The sequence below is a fragment of the Penicillium chrysogenum genome (genome assembly GCF_028827035.1).
Source record: "Penicillium chrysogenum strain IBT 35668 chromosome Unknown utg000001l_segment0_segment0, whole genome shotgun sequence".
NCBI lineage: Eukaryota > Fungi > Ascomycota > Eurotiomycetes > Eurotiales > Aspergillaceae > Penicillium > Penicillium chrysogenum.
The window spans coordinates 4462329-4487571 of NW_026622749.1; the positions used below are offsets into that span (position 1 = coordinate 4462329).

At 50.0% G+C, this 25243-nt stretch overlaps 6 protein-coding genes across 6 annotated transcripts; 3 read left to right on the plus strand and 3 right to left on the minus strand.

Annotated features, from left to right (window-relative positions):
* Positions 1-2185: 2185 nt before the first annotated feature.
* On the plus strand, positions 2186-8846 carry pksP (polyketide synthase alb1; the record flags this gene model as incomplete). Its single annotated transcript, XM_056707538.1, has 7 exons — positions 2186-2472; positions 2542-2833; positions 2894-3530; positions 3583-5263; positions 5313-6318; positions 6374-7129; positions 7188-8846. 7 exons carry the CDS (start codon positions 2186-2188, stop codon positions 8844-8846), a joined length of 6318 nt encoding a protein of 2105 aa, XP_056571840.1.
* Positions 8847-9531: 685 nt separating this feature from the next.
* N7489_001784 (uncharacterized protein) lies at positions 9532-13229 on the minus strand (the record flags this gene model as incomplete). The annotated part of the gene is made up of 5 exons (XM_056707539.1): positions 9532-10473; positions 10526-11317; positions 11373-11992; positions 12091-12922; positions 13014-13229. The coding sequence occupies 5 exons, from the start codon at positions 13227-13229 to the stop codon at positions 9532-9534; spliced, it is 3402 nt and encodes a 1133-aa protein (XP_056571841.1).
* Positions 13230-13648: 419 nt separating this feature from the next.
* Positions 13649-15164, minus strand: N7489_001785 (putative flavin dependent monooxygenase; the record flags this gene model as incomplete). Its single annotated transcript, XM_056707540.1, has 2 exons — positions 13649-15038; positions 15094-15164. 2 exons carry the CDS (start codon positions 15162-15164, stop codon positions 13649-13651), a joined length of 1461 nt encoding a protein of 486 aa, XP_056571842.1.
* Positions 15165-15701: 537 nt separating this feature from the next.
* N7489_001786 (uncharacterized protein) lies at positions 15702-19811 on the plus strand (the record flags this gene model as incomplete). The annotated part of the gene is made up of 2 exons (XM_056707541.1): positions 15702-16127; positions 16161-19811. 2 exons carry the CDS (start codon positions 15702-15704, stop codon positions 19809-19811), a joined length of 4077 nt encoding a protein of 1358 aa, XP_056571843.1.
* A 676-nt stretch (positions 19812-20487) lies between these two features.
* Positions 20488-21848, minus strand: N7489_001787 (NAD(+) diphosphatase; the record flags this gene model as incomplete). Its single annotated transcript, XM_056707542.1, has 3 exons — positions 20488-21191; positions 21252-21698; positions 21752-21848. 3 exons carry the CDS (start codon positions 21846-21848, stop codon positions 20488-20490), a joined length of 1248 nt encoding a protein of 415 aa, XP_056571844.1.
* Positions 21849-22232: 384 nt separating this feature from the next.
* Positions 22233-25024, plus strand: N7489_001788 (glutamine-dependent NAD(+) synthetase; the record flags this gene model as incomplete). Its single annotated transcript, XM_056707543.1, has 12 exons — positions 22233-22261; positions 22320-22589; positions 22642-22700; positions 22760-22949; positions 23001-23026; positions 23076-23167; positions 23228-23805; positions 23891-24225; positions 24287-24290; positions 24345-24387; positions 24444-24861; positions 24915-25024. The coding sequence occupies 12 exons, from the start codon at positions 22233-22235 to the stop codon at positions 25022-25024; spliced, it is 2154 nt and encodes a 717-aa protein (XP_056571845.1).
* Between the last annotated feature and the right edge of the window lie 219 nt (positions 25025-25243).

The following is a 25243-nucleotide window of genomic DNA, read 5'->3' on the forward strand; positions in this document are numbered from 1 at the left end:
AGCACCCTGAGTTCTTCCAACTGCAGAACCCCCTAAGGAGAGACACTTGTCTTACTAATGACCCCAATGGACCAACATGGATGATTGTGCGGTACCAGGTTGTCAACCCTGGACCCTTCCTCTTCCACCGCCATATCCATATGTTGACATGCACTGCACGCAGGGTATCTGTTTGGCATGCAGTCCATGCAGGGTATGCGTTTGTCTGTGTGCAGACTGAGCATTTGCCTGGTTTGTCATGTTTGTCATTCTCGGAGGCTATTTATACAGCCTCCTTTCCATAGATTCATATCAGACCTCTCTTCATCTCCATCTTTCCTCTCCTTCGTAGCCTCAACACCATACCGATATGGTCAAGGAATGGCCGTTGCTCTACTTGATGGTATTGTATTGATGTCTATCCTCAGGTCCCTGAGAGTGAGCGCCAGAGCCCCCGACCTTGGACTCATAGCCAGGGCCAATGCCAGACTAGACTGTTTGTCAACGCGTTGCTCTGGCAACGAAAGCCTCCATTTCTGACATCACACCACACGGTAATTCATGAGGACAAGGATATAGAGCCGATAACTTCAGAAAAATTGTCTAGACTCGTTTCCCGCTCGGTCGCATGAGCCCCATCGCGAGGATGCGGCTGTCATTGAGTCGCTAGGTTATCTCCTCTTATGTCTGCCAAAGACAAGAAAGGTCGGACTATCATTCTTGGTTGGGTTTGATACATGACTTTTGTGTTCGGTCGTCGTTCTTGTGCTAAATAAAGCCTTGTGCTTCCTTTTATCTGGTCATACGTAGAAACAGCGGCCATGATAGCTAGGGTACCACTCAATCTGTTTTATTTGTTTTGTTTTCTTTTTCATAAAATATGGTCTGTTTGCGGTCATTTATGGCGGGAGCTCGGCCCGCTCGATCGATGGCTTGAGAACTTCTGGGTCGCCATGGGCGATCGATCGATGACCCACGTGCATAAGTGACAGCGCATTCCAGATTACCAATTAAGGGACTGATATCGAAGATATCGAACAGTTTTTATTTGAAGATCTTATTTATGGCCCAGATGTCACCGTAAAATGATAGTGGAATCTTCCATCCTGCTGCGACCATCTAAAACACGACTCGATGTCTCAGAAAAATGTCTCGAAGCTGAAGTCATGACGTATGGAAAACATTACAATGATACCTTTAGATCCACATTTCCTCACCCCATTAGTAAGATATCTGTAGATACTGTTGATAATCGGTTTCTATACTCGAATCGTGGATTCACATCCCTCAACGATTTTATGCTGTCTAACGGGGTTATTCCATACTTAGCATGCTGTTGCTATGGCTTCTTAAATTTAAGACAAATAATCCTCTTTAAGGCGTTCTGATGCACATTGATGCATTGAAATTTCTTGTCTAAAGAAGTGGGAGGTTGGTTTACGTAGGGCAAACAAAGTCACGTGTCACATAGCAATAGCGCTGTAACCTTCCGAATGCAGCGACATCATTTTTTTCATTGCAACTTCATCGTAATTTTTCTTCGGAACAGGTCTCTTGTCTATGATCCCACTATCTCATGACAGGCTCTCCACGGATAGCTCGGCTCACTGCCCATCTTAATACTTGATTTCTGCAGTCATTGCTTGTTTTATCCGCAAACAGCACACACGCATCCTGGAACTATCATCGGTTTGCCGGCAGCTTTAGTAACTCGGACCCATAATCTAGGGTCCAATCGGGTTATCCAAGGAACCAAGCTTTTAGTTCGGTCCAGCCCATCTCCACTTAGGCTCTGTAAGGCAGACATACTGAACTCTGGGAGTTATGGAATCTACTGCAGTAACGGTACCATTGTTCAGTTTTGGGGTACACATCAGTACGAGAAATACGAGATCTATAGACTTTCACTGATTACTGGAGAATAAGTCGCGGGAACATACATTTCCCAAAGGTTTCAGCTGGGTTACCATACCATATAACCCTGATTCCCAAGAAAAAGAACCTGGAACTAAAACTCTTCCATTTCCTGCTTAGATACTACTAAGAAAATTGGAAGGAAGTCATTAACTTGCTACGGACCCACTTCAGGGAAAATACTCCCGTCACATCCTTTATAAAGTAAGATATCCGTCAATTTGCGCCGGGCGTAAACTTTCCTTCTTTCTCCATATACGCCTGAAACCATTAATTCGCTACTGGGGAGGCTATGGAAGGCCCCGGTCATGTATATCTCTTCGGAGATCAGACTGCGGAGTTTGACTCGGGCCTTCGTCGTCTGCTGCATGCTAAGAATGACTCGCTGCTAGCAGCATTCTTCCAAAAGTCTTACTATGCGTTACGCAAGGAAATTACATCGCTTCCACCATCTGAACGTCAGGGCTTCCCTCGTTTTACCAGTATCGTTGATCTCCTCGCGAGGTTCAAAGAGTCAGGGCCAAACCCAGCTCTAGAGAGCGCATTGACGACAATTTACCAATTGGGGTGTTTCATCCAGTAAGCATATTACCGAATCCTTGATAAAGAGACTATATTTGGAACCATATTTACTGACAATTTTTATAGCTACTATGGTGATTTGGGCCATGCCTATCCGTCAGGTGATGAGAGCTGCATCATTGGTCTTTGCACAGGTCAGCTCGCATCTGCAGCTGTGAGCTCTTCGAAAACTATCGGCGAGCTCATCCCGGCTGGAGTTGAGACCGTTATTGTTGCCTTGAGACTCGGCATGTGCGTTTTGAAAGTGCAAGAGCTCATAGAACCTAGCAAATCTGCAACACCAAGCTGGTCTGTGCTAATTTCTGGCATGCGCGAGGCCGAGGCTCAGGATTTGATTCAGCAATACGCGGAGAAGAATGTAAGTCTCTTCCCCCAAACCTGCTTTAAATAAAATGGGATTATCGTTAATATTTCAAAGGCTTTGCCCCGGGTTTCTCAGCCTTATATAAGCGCAGTCAGCCCTAATGGACTCACGATCAGCGGTCCTCCCACTTTCCTAGGCCGTTTCATTGAGGCCAGTCTCTCGAAGGAGCACAAGCCTACAAGAGTTCCCATCCACGGCCCTTACCATGCTTCGCATTTGTATGATGAGAGGGATATTAACCGAATTTTGGAGTCTTGGCCTACCGAACAGTTCGTGAACTACGTGCCTCAGATTCCTGTTCTGTCAAGCGAGACAGGCAAGGAATTCCAAGCCGAGAGTCTTGACCAGCTCTTGAGATCTTCTCTCCAGGAGATTCTGCAACGACAGCTCTGCTGGGACAAGGTCATCGAATCTTGTCAGTCCACCTTGGAAGCAGCTACAACATGCACTCTGTTCCCAATTTCCAGCACTGCAACCCAGAGTCTATTCAACTCACTGAAGAAGGCTGGAGTCTCCAATATCGAGGTTGACAGCACAATTGGTGATGTCCAGAAGGACTCTGAAGGAGACAACCGTACTGGCCGTTCTGAGAAATCTAAGATTGCAATCATTGGTCTTTCAGGGAGATTCCCAGAGTCACCTGACACCGAAGCATTCTGGGATCTTTTGAAAAAGGGGCTGGACGTTCACCGTGAGGTCCCCCCCAGAGCGATGGGATGTCAAGGCTCACGTCGACATGGAAGGAAAGACAAGAAACACCAGCCAAGTTCAATACGGATGCTGGTATAACGACGCCGGAATGTTTGACCCTCGATTCTTCAATATGTCTCCCCGTGAAGCGCTTCAAGCAGACCCTGCTCAACGTCTGGCACTTCTTACGGCTTATGAGGCGTTGGAAATGGCGGGATTCATCCCAGACAGCACGCCCTCTACGCAGAAGAACCGTGTGGGTGTCTTCTATGGAATGACCAGCGATGATTACCGTGAGATCAACAGTGGTCAGGACATTGACACCTACTTTATCCCGGGTGGTAACCGTGCTTTCACTCCTGGTCGCATCAACTACTATTTCAAGTTCAGCGGCCCTAGTGTCAGTGTGGATACAGCTTGTTCCTCGAGTCTTGCAGCAATTCATGTCGCCTGTAATTCCCTGTGGAGGAATGAATGTGACTCTGCCGTCGCCGGTGGCGTCAATATCCTGACAAATCCTGACAACCATGCGGGCCTTGACCGTGGACACTTCCTCTCAAGGACCGGAAACTGTACCACCTTTGATGATGGGGCTGATGGCTATTGCAGAGCAGATGGAATTGGCTCCATTGTCATTAAGAGACTCGAAGATGCTCAGGCAGACAACGATCCCATCTACGGTGTCATTGGAGGAGCTTACACCAACCACTCCGCAGAGGCTGTATCAATTACGCGGCCTCATGTAGGAGCACAGTCCTTCATCTTTGACAAGCTTCTCAACGAGTCCAACAGCGACCCGAAGGAGATCAGCTATATTGAAATGCACGGAACTGGCACCCAGGCAGGTGATGCAGTGGAGATGCAGTCGGTTCTCGATATCTTCGCTCCTGATTACTGTCGTGGACCGACTCAATCTCTTCACCTCGGTTCTGCAAAGTCAAACGTTGGCCACGGAGAGTCCGCCTCTGGTGTCACAGCTCTAATCAAGGTCTTGATGATGATGCGGAAGAACATGATTCCACCTCACTGCGGAATTAAGACCAAGATCAACCACAACTTCCCGACAGACTTCCCGCAGCGCAATGTGCACATTGCGTCGGAGCCTACCCCCTGGAACAGGCCAAATGGGGGCAAGCGGAAGACTTTCGTCAACAATTTCTCGGCTGCCGGTGGTAATACTGCTCTGATGGTCGAGGACGGTCCCCTTAATGAGGAGAATGTGGAAGACTCCCGGTCTGCCCATCCTGTGCTTGTCTCTGCTCGCTCTCAGTCTGCGCTGAAGAACAACATCTCTGCCCTCGTGCAGTACATAGACACAAACAAGAACTCGTTCAATACCAACGAGGCTAGCCTTCTTGCCAATCTGTCTTACACAACTACGGCCAGGCGCATTCATCATCCCTTCAGAGTCGCTGTCACTGGATCGACTCTGGATGAAGTCAGGAGTGGATTGGCTCCTATCGTCAATCGAGACAGCATAAGCCCGGCTCCTGCCAATCCACCTGGCATTGGCTTCGTTTTTACCGGACAGGGTGCTCAATACGCAGGCATGGGACGCCAATTGTTTGAGAGTTGCTCCCAATTCCGTGCCCACATTGAGCATTTGAATTGCATTGGCCAGAGCCAGGGCTTCCCATCTATTTTGTCCTTAGTCGATGGAAGTGTGCCAATTGAGGAGCATAGCCCGGTCGTTACCCAGCTTGGAACAACCTGTGTGCAGATGGCATTGACTAAGTACTGGATGTCTTTGGGGGTCTCCCCCTGACTTTGTCATGGGCCATAGCCTCGGCGAGTTTGCCGCACTGAATGCTTCCGGTGTCTTGACGATCAGTGACACAATCTACCTTGCCGGGCGACGAGCCCAACTTCTCACCGAGCAAATAAAGGTTGGAACACATGCTATGCTTGCTATCAAGTCTTCAGTAGCACAGGTCAAGCAGTTCCTTGATGAGGCTACCGAGGTCGCTTGTATCAATGCGCCCAGCGAGACTGTTATCAGTGGCGCATGCGAGAAAATCGACGAGCTTGCACAAACTCTTACAAACGAAGGTTTCAAGACTACCAAGCTGAGTGTACCTTTCGCTTTCCATTCAGCCCAGGTTGAACCTATTCTCGAGAGTCTTGCCGAAATTGGAAAAGGTGTCACTTTCAATATGCCCTCCATTCCATTCGTATCGGCCCTTCTTGGCGATGTCATCAATGAGACCAACAGCGAGGTGCTTGGACCCAACTACCTCACCCGCCACTGCCGGGAGACTGTTAATTTCCTGGGTGCTCTGGAAGCTACCCGGCACTCTAGCCTGATCAACGACAAGACAATCTGGGTTGAGATTGGCTCTCACCCCGTCTGCTCTGGGATGGTTAAATCTACTTTCGGTCCTCAGGCAACTACTGTGGCATCTCTCCGTCGCCAGGACGATACTTGGAAGGTTCTCTCGAATAGTACTTCCGCTCTTTATCTGGCTGGGATTGAACTTCGATGGAAGGAGTATCACCAGGACTTCACTGCCGGACACAAAGTCCTTCCACTGCCTTCCTACAAGTGGGATCTTAAAAACTACTGGATTCCCTACACTAATAACTTCTGTCTGCTCAAGGGTGCACCGGCGGCAGCAGTAGCTGAGGCTGCGCCAGTCGCTGTGTTCTTGTCATCAGCAGCCCAGAGGGTTTTGGAGACGAGTGGTGACAATTCGTCGGCATCTATCGTCATCGAGAATGACATTGCTGATCCCGACCTCAATCGCGTCATTGCAGGTCACAAGGTAAACGGTGCCTGTCTTACTCCATCGGTATGCCTATTTCCAATTTCCCACATAACAGTCTTGATTGCTAACTAAGTGTTAGTCCTTGTACGCCGATATTGCGCAAACACTCGGTGAATATCTAGTTCAGAATTATAACCCTGAGTGGAAAGATCGCGGGTTTGATGTTTGCAACGTGGTGGTTCCCAAGCCGCTTATTGCGAAGGGAGGCAAGCAACTCTTCCGCGTCTCAGCCACCGCAAATTGGGCCGAAGAAAATGCCAAGGTACAGGTGTGGTCAGTGACTCCGGAGGGGAAGAAGATCCTTGACCACGCTACTTGCGACATCAAGTTCTTTGATCCCAGTGCTTACGAGAGCGAGTGGAAGCGCAGCTCTTACCTCATCAAGCGAAGCATTGAGCATCTCCAGGAGAGCACGATATCCGGCCAGGCTCACCGCATGAAGAGAGGAATGGTCTACAAGCTCTTTGCCTCTCTGGTCGATTATGATGACAACTACAAATCCATTCGGGAAGTCATCCTCGACAGTGAACAGCATGAGGCTACCGCGCTGGTCAAGTTCGAGGCTCCGCCGGGCAACTTCCATCGCAATCCATTCTGGATTGACAGCATCGGTCACTTGTCTGGCTTCATTATGAACGCCAGTGATAACACTGATTCGAAGAACCAAGTGTTCGTCAATCATGGATGGGACTCGATGCGGTGCTTGAAGAAGTTCGATCCCAGTGTCACTTACCGTACTTACGTGAGGATGCAGCCCTGGAAAGACTCTATCTGGGCTGGTGATGTCTATATGTTTGAAGGTGATGACATCGTTGCTGTGTATGGTGGTGTTAAGGTATGTTGAAAACCCGTCCGACGATTCTCAAGTGAATCACTAACAGAATGCGATATAGTTCCAAGCTCTGGCACGGAAGATCCTCGACATGGCTCTTCCTCCCGCTGGAGCCCCGGCACCCAAGCCAGCCGCCAAGCGCGTTCCTGCTCCGGTCGATATCCAGAAGGCAAAGACAGGGCCTGCCAAAAAGGCGTCTCCTTCACCAAAGTCCGGATTGCCAAGTTTGGCTACGCGCGCCCTTGCAATCCTGGCCGAAGAGGTCGGACTTTCGGCGTCTGAGATGACTGATGATCTCAACTTCGCTGATTACGGAGTTGACTCACTGCTCTCGCTGACTGTCACTGGGCGATACCGTGAGGACATGGGACTCGATCTTGACTCCAGTGTCTTTGTGGATAATCCAACTGTCAAAGCCTTCAAAGGTCTCCTAGCTCAAATGGGCCCTAGCGAAAGTAGCGATGGATCAAGCAGCGAAGGTGACATGTCGTCGGCCGCATCCACGACCGACATGTCGTCTCCAAACACCAGTGGTCTGCCAACTCCTGCAAATGAGAAGTCTATGACACACGGATTGCAGGAGCAGAATGACAGCATGAGGCAGATCGCCTCAATCTTGGCCGAGGAGATTGGCGTTGAGCCTCAGGAGCTCAGTGGCGATGCGAACCTTGGTGAGATGGGTCTGGACTCATTGATGTCGCTTACAGTCCTCGGTAAGATCCGTGAAGATATCGATCTCGATCTTCCTGGAGAGTTCTTCATTGAGAATCAGACACTCGACGATATCGAGACTACCCTGGATCTGAAGCCTAAGCTCGCTCCCGCGGAGCCAATCAGACTCCCCGAACAAATTCCAGCTCAAGCCCCGGTGGTCGCTCCCAGAACTGCCGTCCAGCACCCGCCGGCCACTTCGATCCTCCTGCAAGGAAACCCCAAGACAGCGAGTCAAAAGTTGTTCTTGTTCCCTGATGGCTCTGGTTCCGCCACCTCCTACGCTACAATCCCTGGAATTTCCACCGATGTGTGTGTATACGGACTGAACTGCCCATACATGCGCACCCCCGAGAACCTCAAGTTCAGCCTGGACGAGCTCACAGCTCCTTACGTTGCTGAGATCCGGCGCCGCCAGCCCACTGGCCCTTACAACTTCGGTGGCTGGTCTGCCGGTGGTATTTGCGCCTACGACGCCGCACGCCAGTTGATCTTCGAGGAAGGCGAGCGAGTCGAGCGCCTGCTCCTCCTAGACTCACCCTTCCCCATCGGGCTGGAGAAACTGCCTCCCCGTCTGTACAGCTTCTTCGACACGATCGGACTGTTTGGGGAGGGCAAGGCACCTCCACCCAAATGGCTTCTTCCTCACTTCCTGGCCTTCATCGACTCCTTGGATGCTTACAAGGCAGTTCCATTCCCTCACACAGACCCCAAGATGGCCGACAAACTTCCTAAGACCTTCATGGTCTGGGCCAAGGATGGTGTCTGCTCTAAGCCAGGTGATGCCCGCCCTGCACCAGCTGAGGATGGTAGCGCAGACCCCCGTGAGATGCTCTGGCTGTTGAACAACCGCACTGACCTCGGTCCGAATGGTTGGGATACCCTTGTCGGGCCGAAGCATGTCGGCGGTATTACCGTTATGGAAGATGCAAACCACTTCACCATGACCCGTGGCGAGAAGGCTAAGGAGTTGGCTGCATTCATTGCTAACTCTATGGCTTCTGTGTGAGAGCATTGCATTTTGGGGCTGCGCGTGCCTACTTCCAGGACATTTGTATATGGGCCCTTTTCTCTTTGTTTGTCCATTTTGTATGCTGCTGTCCGGGTTCTTTCTTTCCTCCCTGTCTTTGTATCTTAGTCTATACATAATCCCATAATTCTGCGGTTTGCTACTCTTGGGTTACATTTTAATTACCGAATATGAATACCAGATTGATATTTTACATTTGGAAGCGTTGTTTTTATTTTAAAAGGTATAAAATGAATGGCTAGAGTAAATCCAACACTGAAGGGGAACAGGTGCAGCCTAGAAATCGAACAAACCAAGATGTCTGTCATTGGAGCTATGATGAAAAGAATTGCTATGAAAATCGAATGGAACAGCAGCACTTGGAGAAAACACAAGACTCAGATACCGTTGCATCCGAGACCCGCTTTGTTCTTGCGAAACGAAAATCGCTCATGGGTAAATGGGAAAGTCGCAATGGATGAAGGATGAAACGCCAGGAAGATGCAATGTCGTAACGAGCGGATGAAAGGAATAAAGATCTGGCTAAGGTGATTGTGAAATGCTTCGCAAAGAGCAAATACCCCGTCTATGTATCGTGTCTAGACATCATAGATTGGCCGGGGTGAGGGAAAACACACGCCAAGAACATGAGGCGTGGGAAACCCGGGAGAAATCGAGTGATGTCTTAGAAAGGCATCTCTGAGCTGTATCGTAACGCACTGCCCCTACCCCCAATCCCGCCATTACCGTTGCCATTATTACCAACCCCCGGGCTGGTCGGACGGCTGCCGGCCCACTTGGGGCTTCGTGGTTGAGTGCTAGTTGAGCGAGTCGATGGACGATTCTTCCGGATTTCACGAAGCTCATCTTCCTTTCTGCGTAGGAATTCGTCGCGCGTGGCCAGAATTAATTCTAGCTCTTCGATTCGAGCTATATGACGAACTGACTCGTCCTTCATGTGTAACTCACTAAGTTGGACGGCATTGCTCTCAGCCTTGCGCTTTAGTCGCTCATTCTCGGCGGCCAAATGGCGGCTTTCTGTGCCAGACTGAGCGGCCGCTGTAGACGCAGTTTGATATTGCTCTCGCATGTACTCGGATTGGTTTTTCTCGAACTCAGCCTTGCGCTCAAGGTTTGAATTTTCTTTGGCCAAACGGCGGATTTCCTCGCGTGCTGTCTCCAGTTCAGCAGGACTGCCACCTCCATCTTTGAGTGCTTGTCTGGCTTCGTCGAGCTCCCGCTTCAGCTCTGCCCGTTCTTCTTTCAAGCTAGAGATAGTCTCCTTTTGTTTCTCGATGCGTTGTTCCAGAGACGGCTTATTTTCTGACAGGCGATCACGCTCTTGGCGAATTGCATGGAGTTCATTCATCCGGCTCTCGTAACGGTGTTGTAGAATACCCAGAGCCTTGTCTATTTCTTCGAATCGAGAGTTTGCCCGAGCAAGCTCAGCCTGCAACTGGGCTTTTTCACTTCCGTGGATGTGTTTCATCTGGATAAGACTTTTCTCTAGTGATTGCAAATCACGGTCCAATGTCTGACTGGGAGGCTTAGTTGACTCGGTCAGCTGGCTGTCCTCTTGGGTACCGACCCGTGCGCGTTTCGATGAGGGTTCCTCAGGTTCCTCGTCCTGCCACAAATGTTAGTTGAATCCAGGTACATCTAACATGTGGTCTACTCACCAGTGCGCGTTTCTGGGCCGGCGGCATCGCCTCGTCAGATGAAGAGCTGTAGCACTCTAACTCCTCCAGGGATACAAGACTCAAAGGCTCAATGGTAGGCAACGGCCAACCAGCAACAGGATCCAAGAGGTATCCGAGAATCTCTTCAGCGTCTTCATGCACACCAAGGGCATCATCCTGGAGATCACCGACCTCGTCATGGAGCCGGGCAATGTAGTGCACAAGTAAACGCAATCGATCGGGCTCCGACGAGTCAGGCAAGCAACGCTCGATATGTTCACTTGTGTTGGCGACAAGAAACCAAATGACAGGAAGCAAGTTCCCGTTTCGGGCATAAGTCGTTCGGAGGTGTTGTATGGACGGACTTTTGGGTCGAAAATACGAATCCAAGGCAAAAATAGCAGAGGGCGACTTGTAGAGTTCACGGGCGGTCTCACTGGAATGAATTCCAAAGCTGAGCAACCCCTTGGCTAGGGAAACTTCCAAGGTGCTGCCCATCTCTGCACGCGGTCGGGTGTATGCAAAACCCTTCCCTTGAAGGTAACGCTCAAGAACTGCCTGTTTTTTCTCGTCTTGAACAGCGAGAATCAGATGAAGTTCGTGCGTACCTACGATCTCCATGAGATGACCAAGGAAGAGGAACTTTGCACTAGAGTATTCGGCCCAGGATGCCTCTTTCGCAAGGTCGGGGTCGGCGTCTTTCAAATGGTCGGAGATGTTCAAGTCTGGATGGGTTGCAACATTGCTCAATCGCGCGATGACCTCCCGCATATGTGAGTGCAAACCCTCTCGCTGTGCATACGATGTAAGCAATATGAATTATATTCAAGAAAGATTCTCCACAGACCTCAGGCTCAGAAATTTGAGTATTCGACTGAAAGCTGTCGAAAAATTGGCGGATGCTTGTAGCTGCATCTGATAGCACTCGCTCGTAGTCATCCTTCACGCGAGAATCCATCGGAAGGGTGACGGCAAACTCAGATGGCCCAAGGTGGACTGATCCGGGCACAACCTCATCATCCATGCCGGTGACGGTCAACGCGCTGGGGTGGATAGTTTGGAGTGAAGGTTGACTCATATGGCCTCCGTGGGCTAGTTCTGAAGGTGGTAGTAAAGGTTCAGAATGACCATGGTGGACTGCTGTATGTGAATGAGAAAAGGAATCCGTGTCAGGTCTGACACTAAGCGGTGCGGTTGTTTCAGGGACAGACACAGGGATCGAAGCTTCGATATCCCCCACGGAAGATGGAGTTTCGACTGCGTTAGCTGTTTGCGATAGCTCAGATTGATTCTCTTCGCCGAGTCGGGCCCAGGCATTCCGTATCTTTTCCGTGGGAGTGGACCCTGGCAATTGACTGTATCGATCCAAAGGGGCATCAGAGAGAGAAGGATCCGATGGCTTAGGCTCTTTGTCTTCCATGATTTTGGTAGAGGGTTCTTCTTCCGCAAGATTAGAAAATGAAAGCACTGGTCGAGTTAAACCAGAATTGAGCTCTTCTGGATGCTGTGACAGGTATTGAAAGACCGTCTCTGGAATCGAGCTCAGATATCTTGACTGGACGTACTCACAGTCTGTGAAAATGTGAGCAAAATGTAAAACTTGATGTGGGATGTGACACTACCTCTGCCGATGGATTCACACGAGCCAAAAGGCTGAGAAACCAAATTGAGTTGAGATGTGATATTATCGAGAGGAAAAGAACCCAGGCACGAGAAACCAGGTTCTGGACCCGGTGGCTGAACGGGCGTCTCAGCTATTTCGGAGACCTTGGAACTCAGTCCAAAACCCGGCGTGTTCGGGTGTGATAATTCAACAACGTTTTTGATTCCTGCAGAGTACTGTTGGTGCGATGAGCAGCTATTAATCGAATTGGCCTTTGAGTCACAAGTCGGACCAGGCTGCTGCGTGTTGACGTCGTCCCACTCACCTGGTTGCAGGTATTCAAGTGGACTAGACGACTCGGGGATATGTTCAAAAGGCGCGTCGTCGGCCTGCGAGCTAGAGCTTGTGGATACAGCCGCTAGTGGCGAAGAGCAATCGGAGGGTGATCTGGATGGAGAGACGGTCCCGTAGAAGCGGCCCGAAGCTTCAATGTACTGGTATTGAAGAGAGTCTACTATCTCCGAAAGACCCTCTTGTTGCACAAATAGCGATGAGGAAGCTCTTGAGTGGTTATCAGAATCAGAGTCGCTCTGGTCGGTCTCGCTGTCAAAGGACGCGCAGGAGCGATCCCCTGGGCCTATATTTGCTTCTGAAGATGAGGAAGAGAGTTCGATGACGCTAGGCGATTGAGCGATCCTCCCATGAGTCGATATCCGATCTAGTTTGCTTGACCGCTGAGCTTTCCGCTTGTTCCAGACTTGTATAGCGAGCTCACTCGCGTTCTCTTTGGGTTCCTAAGCAAGCCAGGCAAGCGCATTTGTTAGTCCAAGCTCGGCAACCATTTCTTCAATGTCTTTTATGCCCATCCATGCCAGGGAAACTCACCCAAGTTGGCTCGTAAGGACCTTCCCAATCAATAAGATACTCGGTGTCTGTTTCACGGAGGATACACTTTATAGGCCACTCCTGTTCGTCCGAATCACTACCGTCGCTGCTTTCACTGCTATCACTAATAACAACGGTTGCAGCTGGAGGCCGGTCAGCATTCTTTCTGCGGTGACTATCGAGTTTCGGCGAGTGAGGCTGCTCTCGAAACATCATGTGCGGGCGATTGGTGTCGGGGAGATGTTGGATAACATGACGGGGATGAAATGAGAATGTAGGTTCAATACTCAAGATAAGCTCGTATGAGCTGCATTGATCCGAAACACATACAATTTTCAATTCCGGGCAACATCTAACAGTTCCCCAAAACACTGTGAGGGTATATGAAAGAAAGTAAACCCGCGGCGCGACGGACGGACGGATAGTGAACCCGTTTCACGTGATAACGCTTATCGGTAGATCTATAACATCTGGGAATAGTGACGTGCTGATGTACGGTTATGGATTTATGTCTACTGTAATAATTCAAATATGCAAAAATGTATCGTATTTCTAATCAATCTAGATCACCCTTTATCGCCGTTGACACTGTACGTGCGGGTTAAGATGTGACCTTGTACCATAATCGTTCGTGATCATCTTGTTGCTTCTTGTTGCTTCTTCCACTGTTCAAAGTCGAAACCAAGCTCTGATAGATCCTTGATCTCACTTCGCTCGTTACCTCTTTGTACGAAAGCACGTCTGATATCTGGGGAATGGGCCCGCATCCATCGTTCCCGCTCACCCCACCGGGTACCAAGTTTGCCTTGTCCGTTGTTAGACAGCCCAGGTCGTGGGTTGGCTTTTTCCGCCCAGTCGTAGAGAAAATCGAGGTAGTCAGCATCCATGGGAAATGGAAGCAGGTGGAACTCTTTTCCATCTCCTTTGGCATCGATTTCAGCAGCCTCCCATGCCTTCATCGCATCTTTTGGTGGAAGTGTAAGCCGTGCGGACCACACACGAGAGAAAACAGCAGCGTGATTCTCTGCCATAGGGAATGGAATAACCCGCTGCGAAAGCACCGGGAAGACGAGAGTGGGATGGTCTATATAGAACAACTGTTGGTAGACATTCATTGTTCGCCATCCATGGGTCACAGCCGGTGGGTTGAGTGAAGATAAGAAAGGATATGAATAGAAGTAGCCGGTGCAGAAAACAATGGCATCCACATGTTCCTCAATGCGACCATCCGCAAATTTTATACCTCTGTCATAGGCTGTCGGAGGGAGGAACTCGACTATCTCCGGATAGATGATTTTATCGCCATTTGGGGGTGGAGCCAAGTAGGATTCAGATCGTTGCGAGACCAACACTTTGCCTTGGCTTACTTCGTTGATCTGGGCACCAATGTCAAGCCCCGAAGCAGAACTTCCTACCACAACCACTTTCTTTCCTTGGAAAGATTCTGGGGAGTCGTAAAACTTAGAATGAGAAATAGCACCTGGATGTGATGTGTCCCATGCTTGTATTCCTGGTATGTCAGGTATATAAGGGACCGTGAAATGACCACTTGCGACCACCACAGCATCGTAAGTGTGGGTTGTGTGGGCGCCGGTTGAAAGACTCTTTGCCGTAAGACTCCAGGTACTTAGAGTTTCATCCTTAAGTTTCACTTCTAAGACTTGTGTCTTAAATTGAATGAGGCTTTTGACATCTTCGGCATATTCTTCGAGGTATTGTTTAACTGCCCGGTGCTTGGGGAACAGCTGGGCTTCCAATGGGAAGGCCTTATCCGAATAACGCATTAACTCTTTAGGGATGTTGGTTTCGAGTCGATCGTAAAGCGGAGACACGAATGTTGCCTCACCCCCCTCGGCACGATCGATCCATACTGGCTTCTCAGCTGGTTCATGAGGGGTTAAATGAGGGACAGTTGTTGACATCCCTTTTTTAGAGGAACTCGGACTGTAGTTCCAAACTCCTCCCACGGAGCTTCTTTGCTCAAAGACCTCAATTTTGTCGAAATATTTCTCGGCGAGCAGGTATCTGAGTCCGGTCAGCATTGTCATGTTGGGGGCGAGTATATAACAGCCCCGCTTACTTGACTGCAGCAAGGCCAGAGGGCCCCGCGCCAATGACAGCTACTCGACGAATAGGATTTGTGATTGTCATGCTTTCAACGTGCACTTGAGAGACGGGCTACCTATGTAGTTATGTAGAAATGCGAGTTGGGTTGCGAGGTAGAAGTGGCCTCGGCGGATTGCCTAGCGCTTTCGCCATAGTGGAGCTGGGTTAGATAGCTGGTCTTGTACGGAGTACCTTAGGGGCCATGAAGATACGAATCATGTACAATATAGAGATGTTTCAATCTATTCACATTCAAAAGCAGTAAGTAATATGTAGTTCTACAATGAAATCGACCAATCAGCAAGTTTCGTTGGACATGGACAATCCATTGAAGGAGGTAATTTTGGTTTTCGCAATACGTCTATTACGCCCTTCTTTTCCTGTTATTACCGTAAGATTACCCCGGTGGAGCTGCAGCTTATCACCTCTTTGTTGCACGAAATATTCCTCCGCATTTCCTTTCAACCACTCGGTTTTCTTTACTCGCATCTCTTACCTCTTTATCTTGTCTCAACTATTATTTCTGTTTGATATGTGGACAGCTTGACAAAACATCCAGTCGGGCGTGGGAAAACCGGCGCAATGAATGCGATCGAGCAGTCCCCCGAGCAGTCTCCCGCGCCAAATGCGCTGGCGCATTTGGCCAGGGTTCCGATAGCTCAGCTGTCACCCGACCTTGAACAATTGGCTGCGAAGTCTTTTCTTGCAGCTATAGCACTTGTGTGGCCATACTCCTCTTCGACTAAGTCTGTGAGCCTTCTGTTAGTGGAGCCCGATTTCCGCCTGAGGGGTGCCAAAGGACAAATCAAGGTCACCTTCCATGGACGCGTCGCAGAAAAGGTCGCAGAATCGCATATGGGAATTGGGGATACCGTTTGTCTGGCCTTGAAACACACCAAGTTTGTCAGCAACGAGGGCGCCCAGCAAACCCCGGGAAGGTCTGTCGCGTGGGATGCGCACTTTGAGAATGGCGCGTCTCTCGAGGCATGTTGCTCCCAAATTCGATATGTATCTTACAGAGACTGACTGCTTCTCATCTAGATCTACCGATCTGCCCAACCCCCGTTGATAATATCGGTTGAGCCGCAAGCGACAGCACCGCATGAAACCGAACCCGCACTGCCTACAACTCCTAGTGGGAAATCAATCAATCCCGAACTCGACCTGCCTTATAGTGCACGCGCCTGGGGATCACCGGCATTCCTCAAGAGTACTCGAGTCTCATCCGGAGGAACAATCCGTTCCGCTTTTGATCCTTTTGCGGAAGAAGATGGATTTGTGCCAGGGAAAGGAAGAAAAAAGCCGAGGTACAGCTTACACAGGGGAGATTGGCGTGTTATCAACGAACCAGAAAGCCCCCATGAGCAAGAAGCCCCTGTGGATTGGGAACAGGCTTTGGATCAATCTATTGACCAAGAGCTTGACGAGGCAGAGTCGACGAGTGAGCCTTCAGATGAACCAATGACAGATGCTGCCGAAGCTCCAAAACACACAGAGGATGCACCACAAGAGCCACTTGCGGTGTTTGCGAAGCCTTCCCTTGAATTGACTGGGAGTGTCCTTGAAAGAAATGCCGGCGAGGCAAATGTCATGTCTGAACAACGTGATACTCATGGAACACCTTGTCATCTGCCAACGGACACACCGCAGATTCGACCTATCCCTTCTCCAGGGCTCCCGATCCCTTCGCCCATTGTCTCTAATCCCCCTGGCTCGGCTGGCTACTTCCTGCCATCAACCGCGCCTCCGCAGCCCCAAGAGGTTCGATCTGTTCTTGCAGAAAAGGACACCATAACGACGCCCGCAGCATCTTCCATCAATATGAATGATATAGAGGCCGTCGATTCCGTTCACACAGAGACAGAGGAACTAGTCGATCCGGATGTTGAAGCCATCCAGCAGGAACATGTCTTGGATGCGGGTTTTGTCTTCGGTGATGATTTGGCATCAGATCCAGGCTCAGGCGGCTCGTCAGAGGAACAGAAAGTGGAGACAATTGACTCCTCCAAAGTTATCGAGGAATCAGATGTCGCTGAAGTTGACGTGGTCATGAATACTGCCGGCGATGAAGCTCGAATGTCAAATGAAGCAGAGCAAAAGCATGCTTTGGATGATCTTAACCTATCCCACGATCATCCGGCATCACTTACGGGCTCGGAAGGTGAATCGGACCTTGAATCGGCTGCCGTCCAAGCTGCTACTGGTAACGAAAACGCCGTCGTCGACGATCAAACATCAACTAAAGCAGATGACGAACGTCTCATTGATGCCAGTTACCTATGGCGCGATGACTCAGCATCATCTTCGCGCTCGAGGGAGGGTTTGGAAGATGGATCACTCGAATCCTCCGAAGGGATCGATAGACCAGATATTGTTCAAGCTGAGTTTGGCATCGAAACTGCTAGTGATAATGCGGAATCTTCTCAATATCCGGCTGGACCTCATGGCGAGGAACATGCTGGGCCAGAGACTCACTCAGTCAACTATCCACAACCTGCCTCCACATTTGATCAGGATGCGATCGATGCCCTCGAAAAAATGATAGCCGCTCGAGAGGAGGAAAACGAAAGGAAGGAAGACATGGAAAAGGAAAAGGAAATCGAAGATGATGTCGAGCGTTCATCCAGTCATGAATACAGTGAAGGAAAGGATGAAGAAGTGTACTATGCGGAGTCAGTGGAAAACTACGATTCCCAATGTGAATATGAAGAGGACGAGGAGGATTTCCATTCTGATCCTCGTTTGGAATCACCGTCGGACCAAGATGACTTCAGTGTCATTGAATCCAGTGATGAAAAGTTTGAGCAGGAACAGAAGCTCCCTTCGCGGACGGGAAGTCACGACGTAATCGTGCTGGACAGTGACAGTGATGATGAGGCTGCCTCCAACGGTCCGGTAGCCTCAGTTTCTCGGTCAGCAGCACGAGACGATCTCTCAGACCGCTTTGAATCTGGACATCCAGCTGTCCCTCCAGCTACAGCCGATTTTGCAACGGGTGTACAAGAATATCCAGAACCGTGGTCAGTCAATCGAGAGGATGGCCATCACGAAGCTGTGGAAGAAGGTTCCGATATCGATGAGCGCCAGGAGAGCGAAGAAAGCGAAGAAAGCGAAGATGGCGATGAGTGCGAAGACGATCAACAGGATGATCAAGTTCACGAGAGTGGCATGGAAGACGACCAGTCGTCCCGAGACTACGATGAAACGGACCATCCACCTGAAGTGGCATCACCAATTCCTGAGGAGGACGAAGATGAAGATGATGAAGATGTGGAAGATGTGGAGCTCATCGAAGAAGCTGACAATGACGAATATCATGCTGCGGCCGAACTCGACACACAGATTGAAGTGCCAATTGGCCGGGACTCTGACGAAGAGCAATCAGCCAGTGCTGATCCAAACTTGCTTGATATGCCTGTATCTCATCATCAAGGCCCATCCTCGCAAGTCGAAAGTCATGCTAAACAGTATCCCACCGGAGACGGACAATCTGATCTGCATATTCCTTCATCTGCTGGAAATATTATGGCCGATTTCCCGTTAGGCCTTGAGCCGGCTGTCGAAGGACCCGAGCCCGTTGGCGGTCGAGTTTCGCCCTCGATTAGGCCTCCATTGGAGCAACAACTCTTAACCCCCAACCCCGCCGAAGAAAATGCATCCGCGCGTGAACTAGTTCCAGGTTTGAATCCTGAAGCTTTATTCGCGGTCAAAGAAAATGAAGCTCCTACCGGTTTGGATAAAACTGTGCAGCCTGTTGGCTCCCCGGAACCAGACGAAGACGAAGGTATCGGGGCAGAACCCATAAAAAGTATCCAACAAGTGACCCACGTTGACGGAACTGATGATGCCATGGCTCCTTCGGAACTCGCTGAAGCCGTGGAACGCCCAACAACGCCTGAACCGGGCCGCTCTGTGGAGGTTGTGATCAGCACTGAATCTCCAAAAGCACCAGCAGCTCCCGCCTCACAGCCCTCAGTCCCCGACCGTAATGCATCAGGACTGCGTAGCAAGCTTTCTTACTTCGCCCCACTTGCTACACTCATCGATCATTACAATGCGCTGGTCGATACCCTCTCAATCGTGCACGAGGCTTCACCGATAACCCGAGCCAAATCCGGTTCGAAAGACTGGTTCATGACTATTCAACTTACCGATCCCTCAATGGCTGGCACAACTCTTCGTGCTCAGATTTTCCGGCGCTACAAGGCCTCGATGCCGTCATTGGCGGAAGGTAACGCCATTCTCTTACGCGACTTCAAAGTCCGGAGCCTCGATCATAACGTGATGCTTGTCAGTGTCGACTCCAGCGCGTGGGCAGTATTCGACGGTTCGGGGCCCGATGCCGAGACGAGCGGACCCCCCGTCGAATATGGCTCCCAGGAGCGTGCCTACGCGTCTGGCTTACGTCGATGGTACGATGAAGTAGGCTCGGATAGGGTCGCCGACCATATGCTCCAGGCCGCTATCGAGAGAGACAGCCAGGAACGCGATATGACACCAAGCAGTCAAGTGCCAAGCGAGTCAGGCAGCCCGGATTCCAGGCGTGGCTCTCAGCGCAAGCGCAAAAGCAATCGAAGAGTCACTATCCATGAGCTGCGGGATGGCACTCGTTATACCGAGGTCGGCTCCCCGAACAGTCGAAGCAGCAGTGTTCACGAGTTACGGGATGGCACGTTGTATGCCAATATTTGAAATGGCTATCTTGATATCTTGATACTGGACGTGGCATCTCTGCCACAATTCACATGTACCTACAGTGTAAAACGAAAAAATCAAATGAACAAATCATCAGTGGAATTGCAATATTCTACATCCGCTCCCTATCTCCTATGGAACTACCCACTCAGCACCAATTTTACCCTCACTTTTGTATAACATCACCCTGCTTTTCAAAAAAGAAAGAAAAGGAAAGGAAACTGGTTCCTGATGACAGACGTGGTGGCAACAGCAGCAGCGCAGGTATATAAAAAAAAACCTATTCCAAAGCACATCAGCATCGGTAGGTCGGTCACACCAGGCAAATTCATTAGATTGGTAAGGAGACAATTACAATTGAGCCCAGTTCGTCCATCATACTGGTGGAGATTCCGATGAAACATATCTCTTATTGCGGCTCATGCTAAACGGTCTTTTCCCAGATATAACGTGATGGTGATTTTAAGGTGCTGGGGAATCATCGAAACAATATTCTACTTGGAACTAGGGTATCTTCTGCAATAAGGCCCTACCAATTACTCATATCTAATTGTTCTTTAAGGAGATAGCTGTTGTATATAGATCCATTACTACAGGCTTTGAGAAATAGTATATGTCTAAATCTATCAATGATATGTAGTGACTTGGCACAGGTATCATCAGAAGCATGATTTTATATCTTGGAATGCTTCTCTGCCGCAAAATAGTCAGCACTTACAGCAGCCTGGATCAACTGATTGGCAATGGCCGTAGGAGGGGGCAATCGCAAGCCGCCCTTGTATTCCGGACCAGCCTCAGAACTCAAGTCACTGGTACCAATGCGCAGCGCCTCCTCCACCTCCTCCACCTCAAACCACCGTGCATCCTCCAACTCGGGGTCATGTTGCAAAGAGATCGTCTCGTGAGCGGGGTCACTGACCTGGGCAATAGCACCAATCATCAGATTGGCCGGGTACGGCCAAGGCTGCGAAGAGTGGATAACAACGCGGGACAAAGTGACGCCCGACTCCTCCCACACCTCTCTCCGCACAGCATCCTCAATCGATTCAGCTGGCTCAATGAACCCAGCCAAGGTGGAATACCACCCTGGCGGGAAGCGCTTAGAGCGGCCTAGCAGGATCCGCTTGCCATCCGCAGAGACCACCGCCACGATGATAGTCGGATCGGTACGGGGGAAGGAAAGGTTCGAGAGCGTAGTTCGGGTATTGCACTCCGGCCGCTCTTCTGCCTTGCCCTCGGTTGATCTTGCAACATCCGTGGGCGGGCAGGCACGCTTAGTGCCTGCATTCACGGCCAAAGTACGGTGGCCGCATGTGCCACAGAAGGTGTTGCGAGTGTTCCAGTCCATCAGCGCACGCGCCTGTGCGTAGATAGCAGCTATCCCGAACTGATTAGTTCCCCCCTATTGATGTATATATCATGATCGCATTTTCATACCTTCATCTGCGGAGAAGGACATGACAACTCGTGTTTGGAAGAAAGACAGGCCCTTCGCCTCCATGGCACCGATCACATCCTTTGCCGCAGTCTGCTGCTCTTCAGAGCCCTTGGGGGTTACGTCGACTGCGAAATACGGCGTGCCAGAGTATATCTTCCACGCTAGCCCTCCTTCCTTGCGATTCTCATCCAGTCCGAGGAATATCAGGGTCGGGTGTGTCTTGCGCGAATCATAGTTCTTGATCATCTCTTCCTCGGATGTATCGAAGATATCGTGGGGCACGAGCTTTTGCACCTCGTCATACTTGGCATAGTGTAGCTGCGCTGGAGATGGAGTCAATGGCGCTAGGTTGTTCAACAGTACAAACCGGGCCGAAGGGTGCTTCAGAGCCGTAGACAGGAACGGGTGGTCGGAGCGCAAGAAAGATAAGCGATTGATTGGAGAGCCTAGAGATACTTTAGTTTTATTGCGCCTCATTGAGAGTTCAAGACATCCTTACTGGAGAAGTAATTGGCCGTCTCTTTGCCAAAGTGTCGGGACAACATGGAATCCGCGAGCATATGAGCCGGGGCGGGGATCTGAGGGGTCGTGCTCATCCTGTAAGAGCCAGATTGCCAACAACAAATGCTAATACGGTAAATATATCAACAAGAAGAATCTATATAATGAGGCTATATCCAAAATATCAACAACGTGGAAATCGGGCCCGGAGGGCGGCCCCGGGGAGGAATCGCATTAATCAGCGACCTCGGAACGTTCCAAGGTTCCAATATACAGACGGATTACACATCTTCTTGGTCGGAGTTGTGCCGAAAACGCCAAGGAAAAGAACATATTACGGTAATTTACAGTCATGCCATTACCTGTGAAGCGGGGGAACCTGAGCTCCCCACACACGTGACCGCATTCTTCTGACTCTTATCGCCGACGAGCCTCTGTGCGAAGCACAACTTACAGAAGTCTCAGTCATATTAGGCATAATGGGGCACTTGGTCACTCTAGCAACATGGTAAGGCTGACATATTTACCATCTGGATACTAGAGACCCCCGCGCTAACTCTGTACAGCTCTTTGAACCAATGGGCTCTCGACTTTGAGGGCAACGCGGAGCGCATCATTGAAAGCATTAGGCAAGCTAAGGCTGCTGGTGCCACTTTGCGCGTTGGGCCTGAGCTCGAGATTACCGGGTATGGAGTCCTGGATGGTTTCCTTGAGGGTGACACCTTCTTGCATTCATGGGAAATGCTCGCCCGCATCATCGACCATCCCGATTGCCAGGATATTGTGGTTGACGTGGGATTGCCGGTTCGCCATCGCAATGTGCGCTACAACTGTCGGTGAGTGTTTCCGATCCGCCCAGTATTGCATTAGCTGATATATCCTCTCAAGCGTCATTTTCTACAACCGGAAGATCATCCTGATTAGGCCGAAGATGTGGCTTGCCAATGGTTTGTTCAATTGCCCTCCATGCCTCGGAAATATTCCCTAATATCTGTTTGTATTCTAGATGGCAACTATCGAGAGCACCGGCACTTTACGCCATGGCAGCGTCCACAGGAGGTGGAAGACTACTACCTGGAATCAATCGTTGGAAAGATTACTGGCCAGTACAAGGTTCCCTTTGGTGATGCCGTCATTAGCACGAGAGACACATGCCTGGGTCTTGAGACGTGTGAGGAGCTGTTTACTCCTAATGGGTAGGTGTTGGAACTCGCTATATGATTGTGGATTCTAACAATCGATTTTAGCCCTCATGTTCCATATGGCCTAGCTGGTGAGTTTCGATGCCCAGATGACTGTGCTCATTGTCTAATTCAAATTAGGTGTCGAGATCATCTCCAACTCTTCGGGTAGTCACCACGAGCTGAAGAAGCTTGACACTCGGGTCAATTTGATCACCCAGGCTACCAAACTGGTGAGTGGGAAACAACGCTACCATAGGCTAGCATTTTTCCATTTTTCTTACACCTTATAGAGCGGCGGAATCTACCTTTACGCCAATCAGCAAGGCTGCGACGGTGATCGTCTGTACTATGACGGATGTGCTATGATTGTCATCAACGGTGAAATCGTAGCCCAAGGCTCACAGTTCTCTCTGAACGATGTGGAAGTCGTCACTGCAACGGTCGACATCGAAGAAGTCCGCACCTACCGGTGCAACGCAAGCCGTGGTCTGCAAGCGAGCAAGCAATCGCCCTATATCCGCCTTGATCTTGATATCAGACTTTCTCGTCGGGATGAAGATGCCGAGCCTAGCCTCGCGACTTCTATGCCCATTAAGCCGCGGTACCATGCTCCCGAGGAGGAGATTGCTCTGGGGCCTGCCTGCTGGCTATGGGATTACCTTCGGAGATGTGGAGCTGCCGGTTTCTTCCTTCCTCTGAGCGGTGGTATTGACAGCTGTGCCACAGCAACCATTGTGCACTCCATGTGTCGCGAAGTGCTCAAGGCAGTGCGCGAAGGAAACGAGCAAGTCATCAAGGATGTCCGCCGGTTGTGTGCGAAGCCAGCAGACTCAGAGTGGCTTCCTACCACCACCCAGGAAATCTGCAAGTAAGTATTCGAAGTGTTGAGCTTCTGTCGGGCTAAATTTCTTTTTGTCGTCATAGTCCGGGACAACGTTGACCAAATTATCTAGATCCATCTTCCATACTAGCTACATGGGCACACAGAACTCAGGCCAGGAGACACGAGACAGAGCGGCTCGACTTGCCGCGGATATTGGATCTTACCACATTGACTTCAACTTCGATACTGTGGTCACTTCTATCATGAACCTCTTTACCGTTCTCACTAACTTCCAGCCTCGTTTCAAGGTGCACGGTGGATCTTCTGCGGAGAATGCCGCGCTTCAGAATGTGCAGGCTCGACTCAGAATGGTCCTCTCATATCTGTTTGCCTCGTTATTGCCAACTGTGCGTCAACGCCCTGGTGGTGGCGGCTTGCTCGTTCTCGCATCATCTAATGTCGATGGTAAGTCTCTCAAACACGATCATCGGACCTTGTCGAGCATTTTCACTAACCGTTGTGACAGAATGGTACGCCATATAGATCCACTAATCTGCTTCCTGTGACTGACTCAGCCCATTTAGTTTGCGAGGCTATCTCACCAAGTACGATGCCAGCTCCGCCGACGTAAGCATTCAATTCCCGCAAGAAGCACCACATGCATTACTAACCAAAACAACCAGCTCAACCCCATCGGCTCAGTGAGCAAAGTCGACCTTAAGAAGTTCATTTCCTGGTCAGGACACAGCTTCGACCTCCCGATCCTCGAAGAATTCATCCACGCAACACCCACAGCGGAGCTGGAACCCATCACGCACGACTACGTGCAATCCGACGAAGCCGACATGGGCGTTACGTACGCGCAGCTGGGTGTTTTCGGGTACTTGAGGAAGGTCTCCAAGCTAGGCCCATACTCTATGTACGAGAAGCTGCTCCACATGTGGGGCAATGAGTACAGCCCGCGCGAGATCTACGAGAAGACCCGCCATTTCTTCTACTACTTCTCCATCAACAGACATAAGATGACTGTTCTTACGCCTAGCTACCATGCTGAGCAGTACTCCCCCGAGGATAATCGTCATGATCTGAGGCAGTTCCTTTGTATGTTTTCTCATTATTGAGTTTGTGGGCTGGTGCTAACTTTGGTAATGTAGACCCGCCGTTTACTTGGGCGTACAAGAAGATGGAAGATAACGTTAAGTACTGGGAATCTAAGGGGTGGACTACTGGAAAGGGAGGGAAGAAGAGTGTCAAGGCTGATTAGACGTAGATTGTGTGGGTTTTGAGATTTTCGAGATGTTTTGTGTATGTACTTTGGTCTTGCTTGATATTGAAGTCTATGGCAATTAAGATTGGGTAATATGTTGACGCTTGAATTATTTCCTATGAGATACCAAACTAGCTGGGATTGACTTTTCCATGCGACATGAGGGGAGAAAGGCAATTTGAATGTACACAGAGCCCGGTGCCTCGAACACAGGGA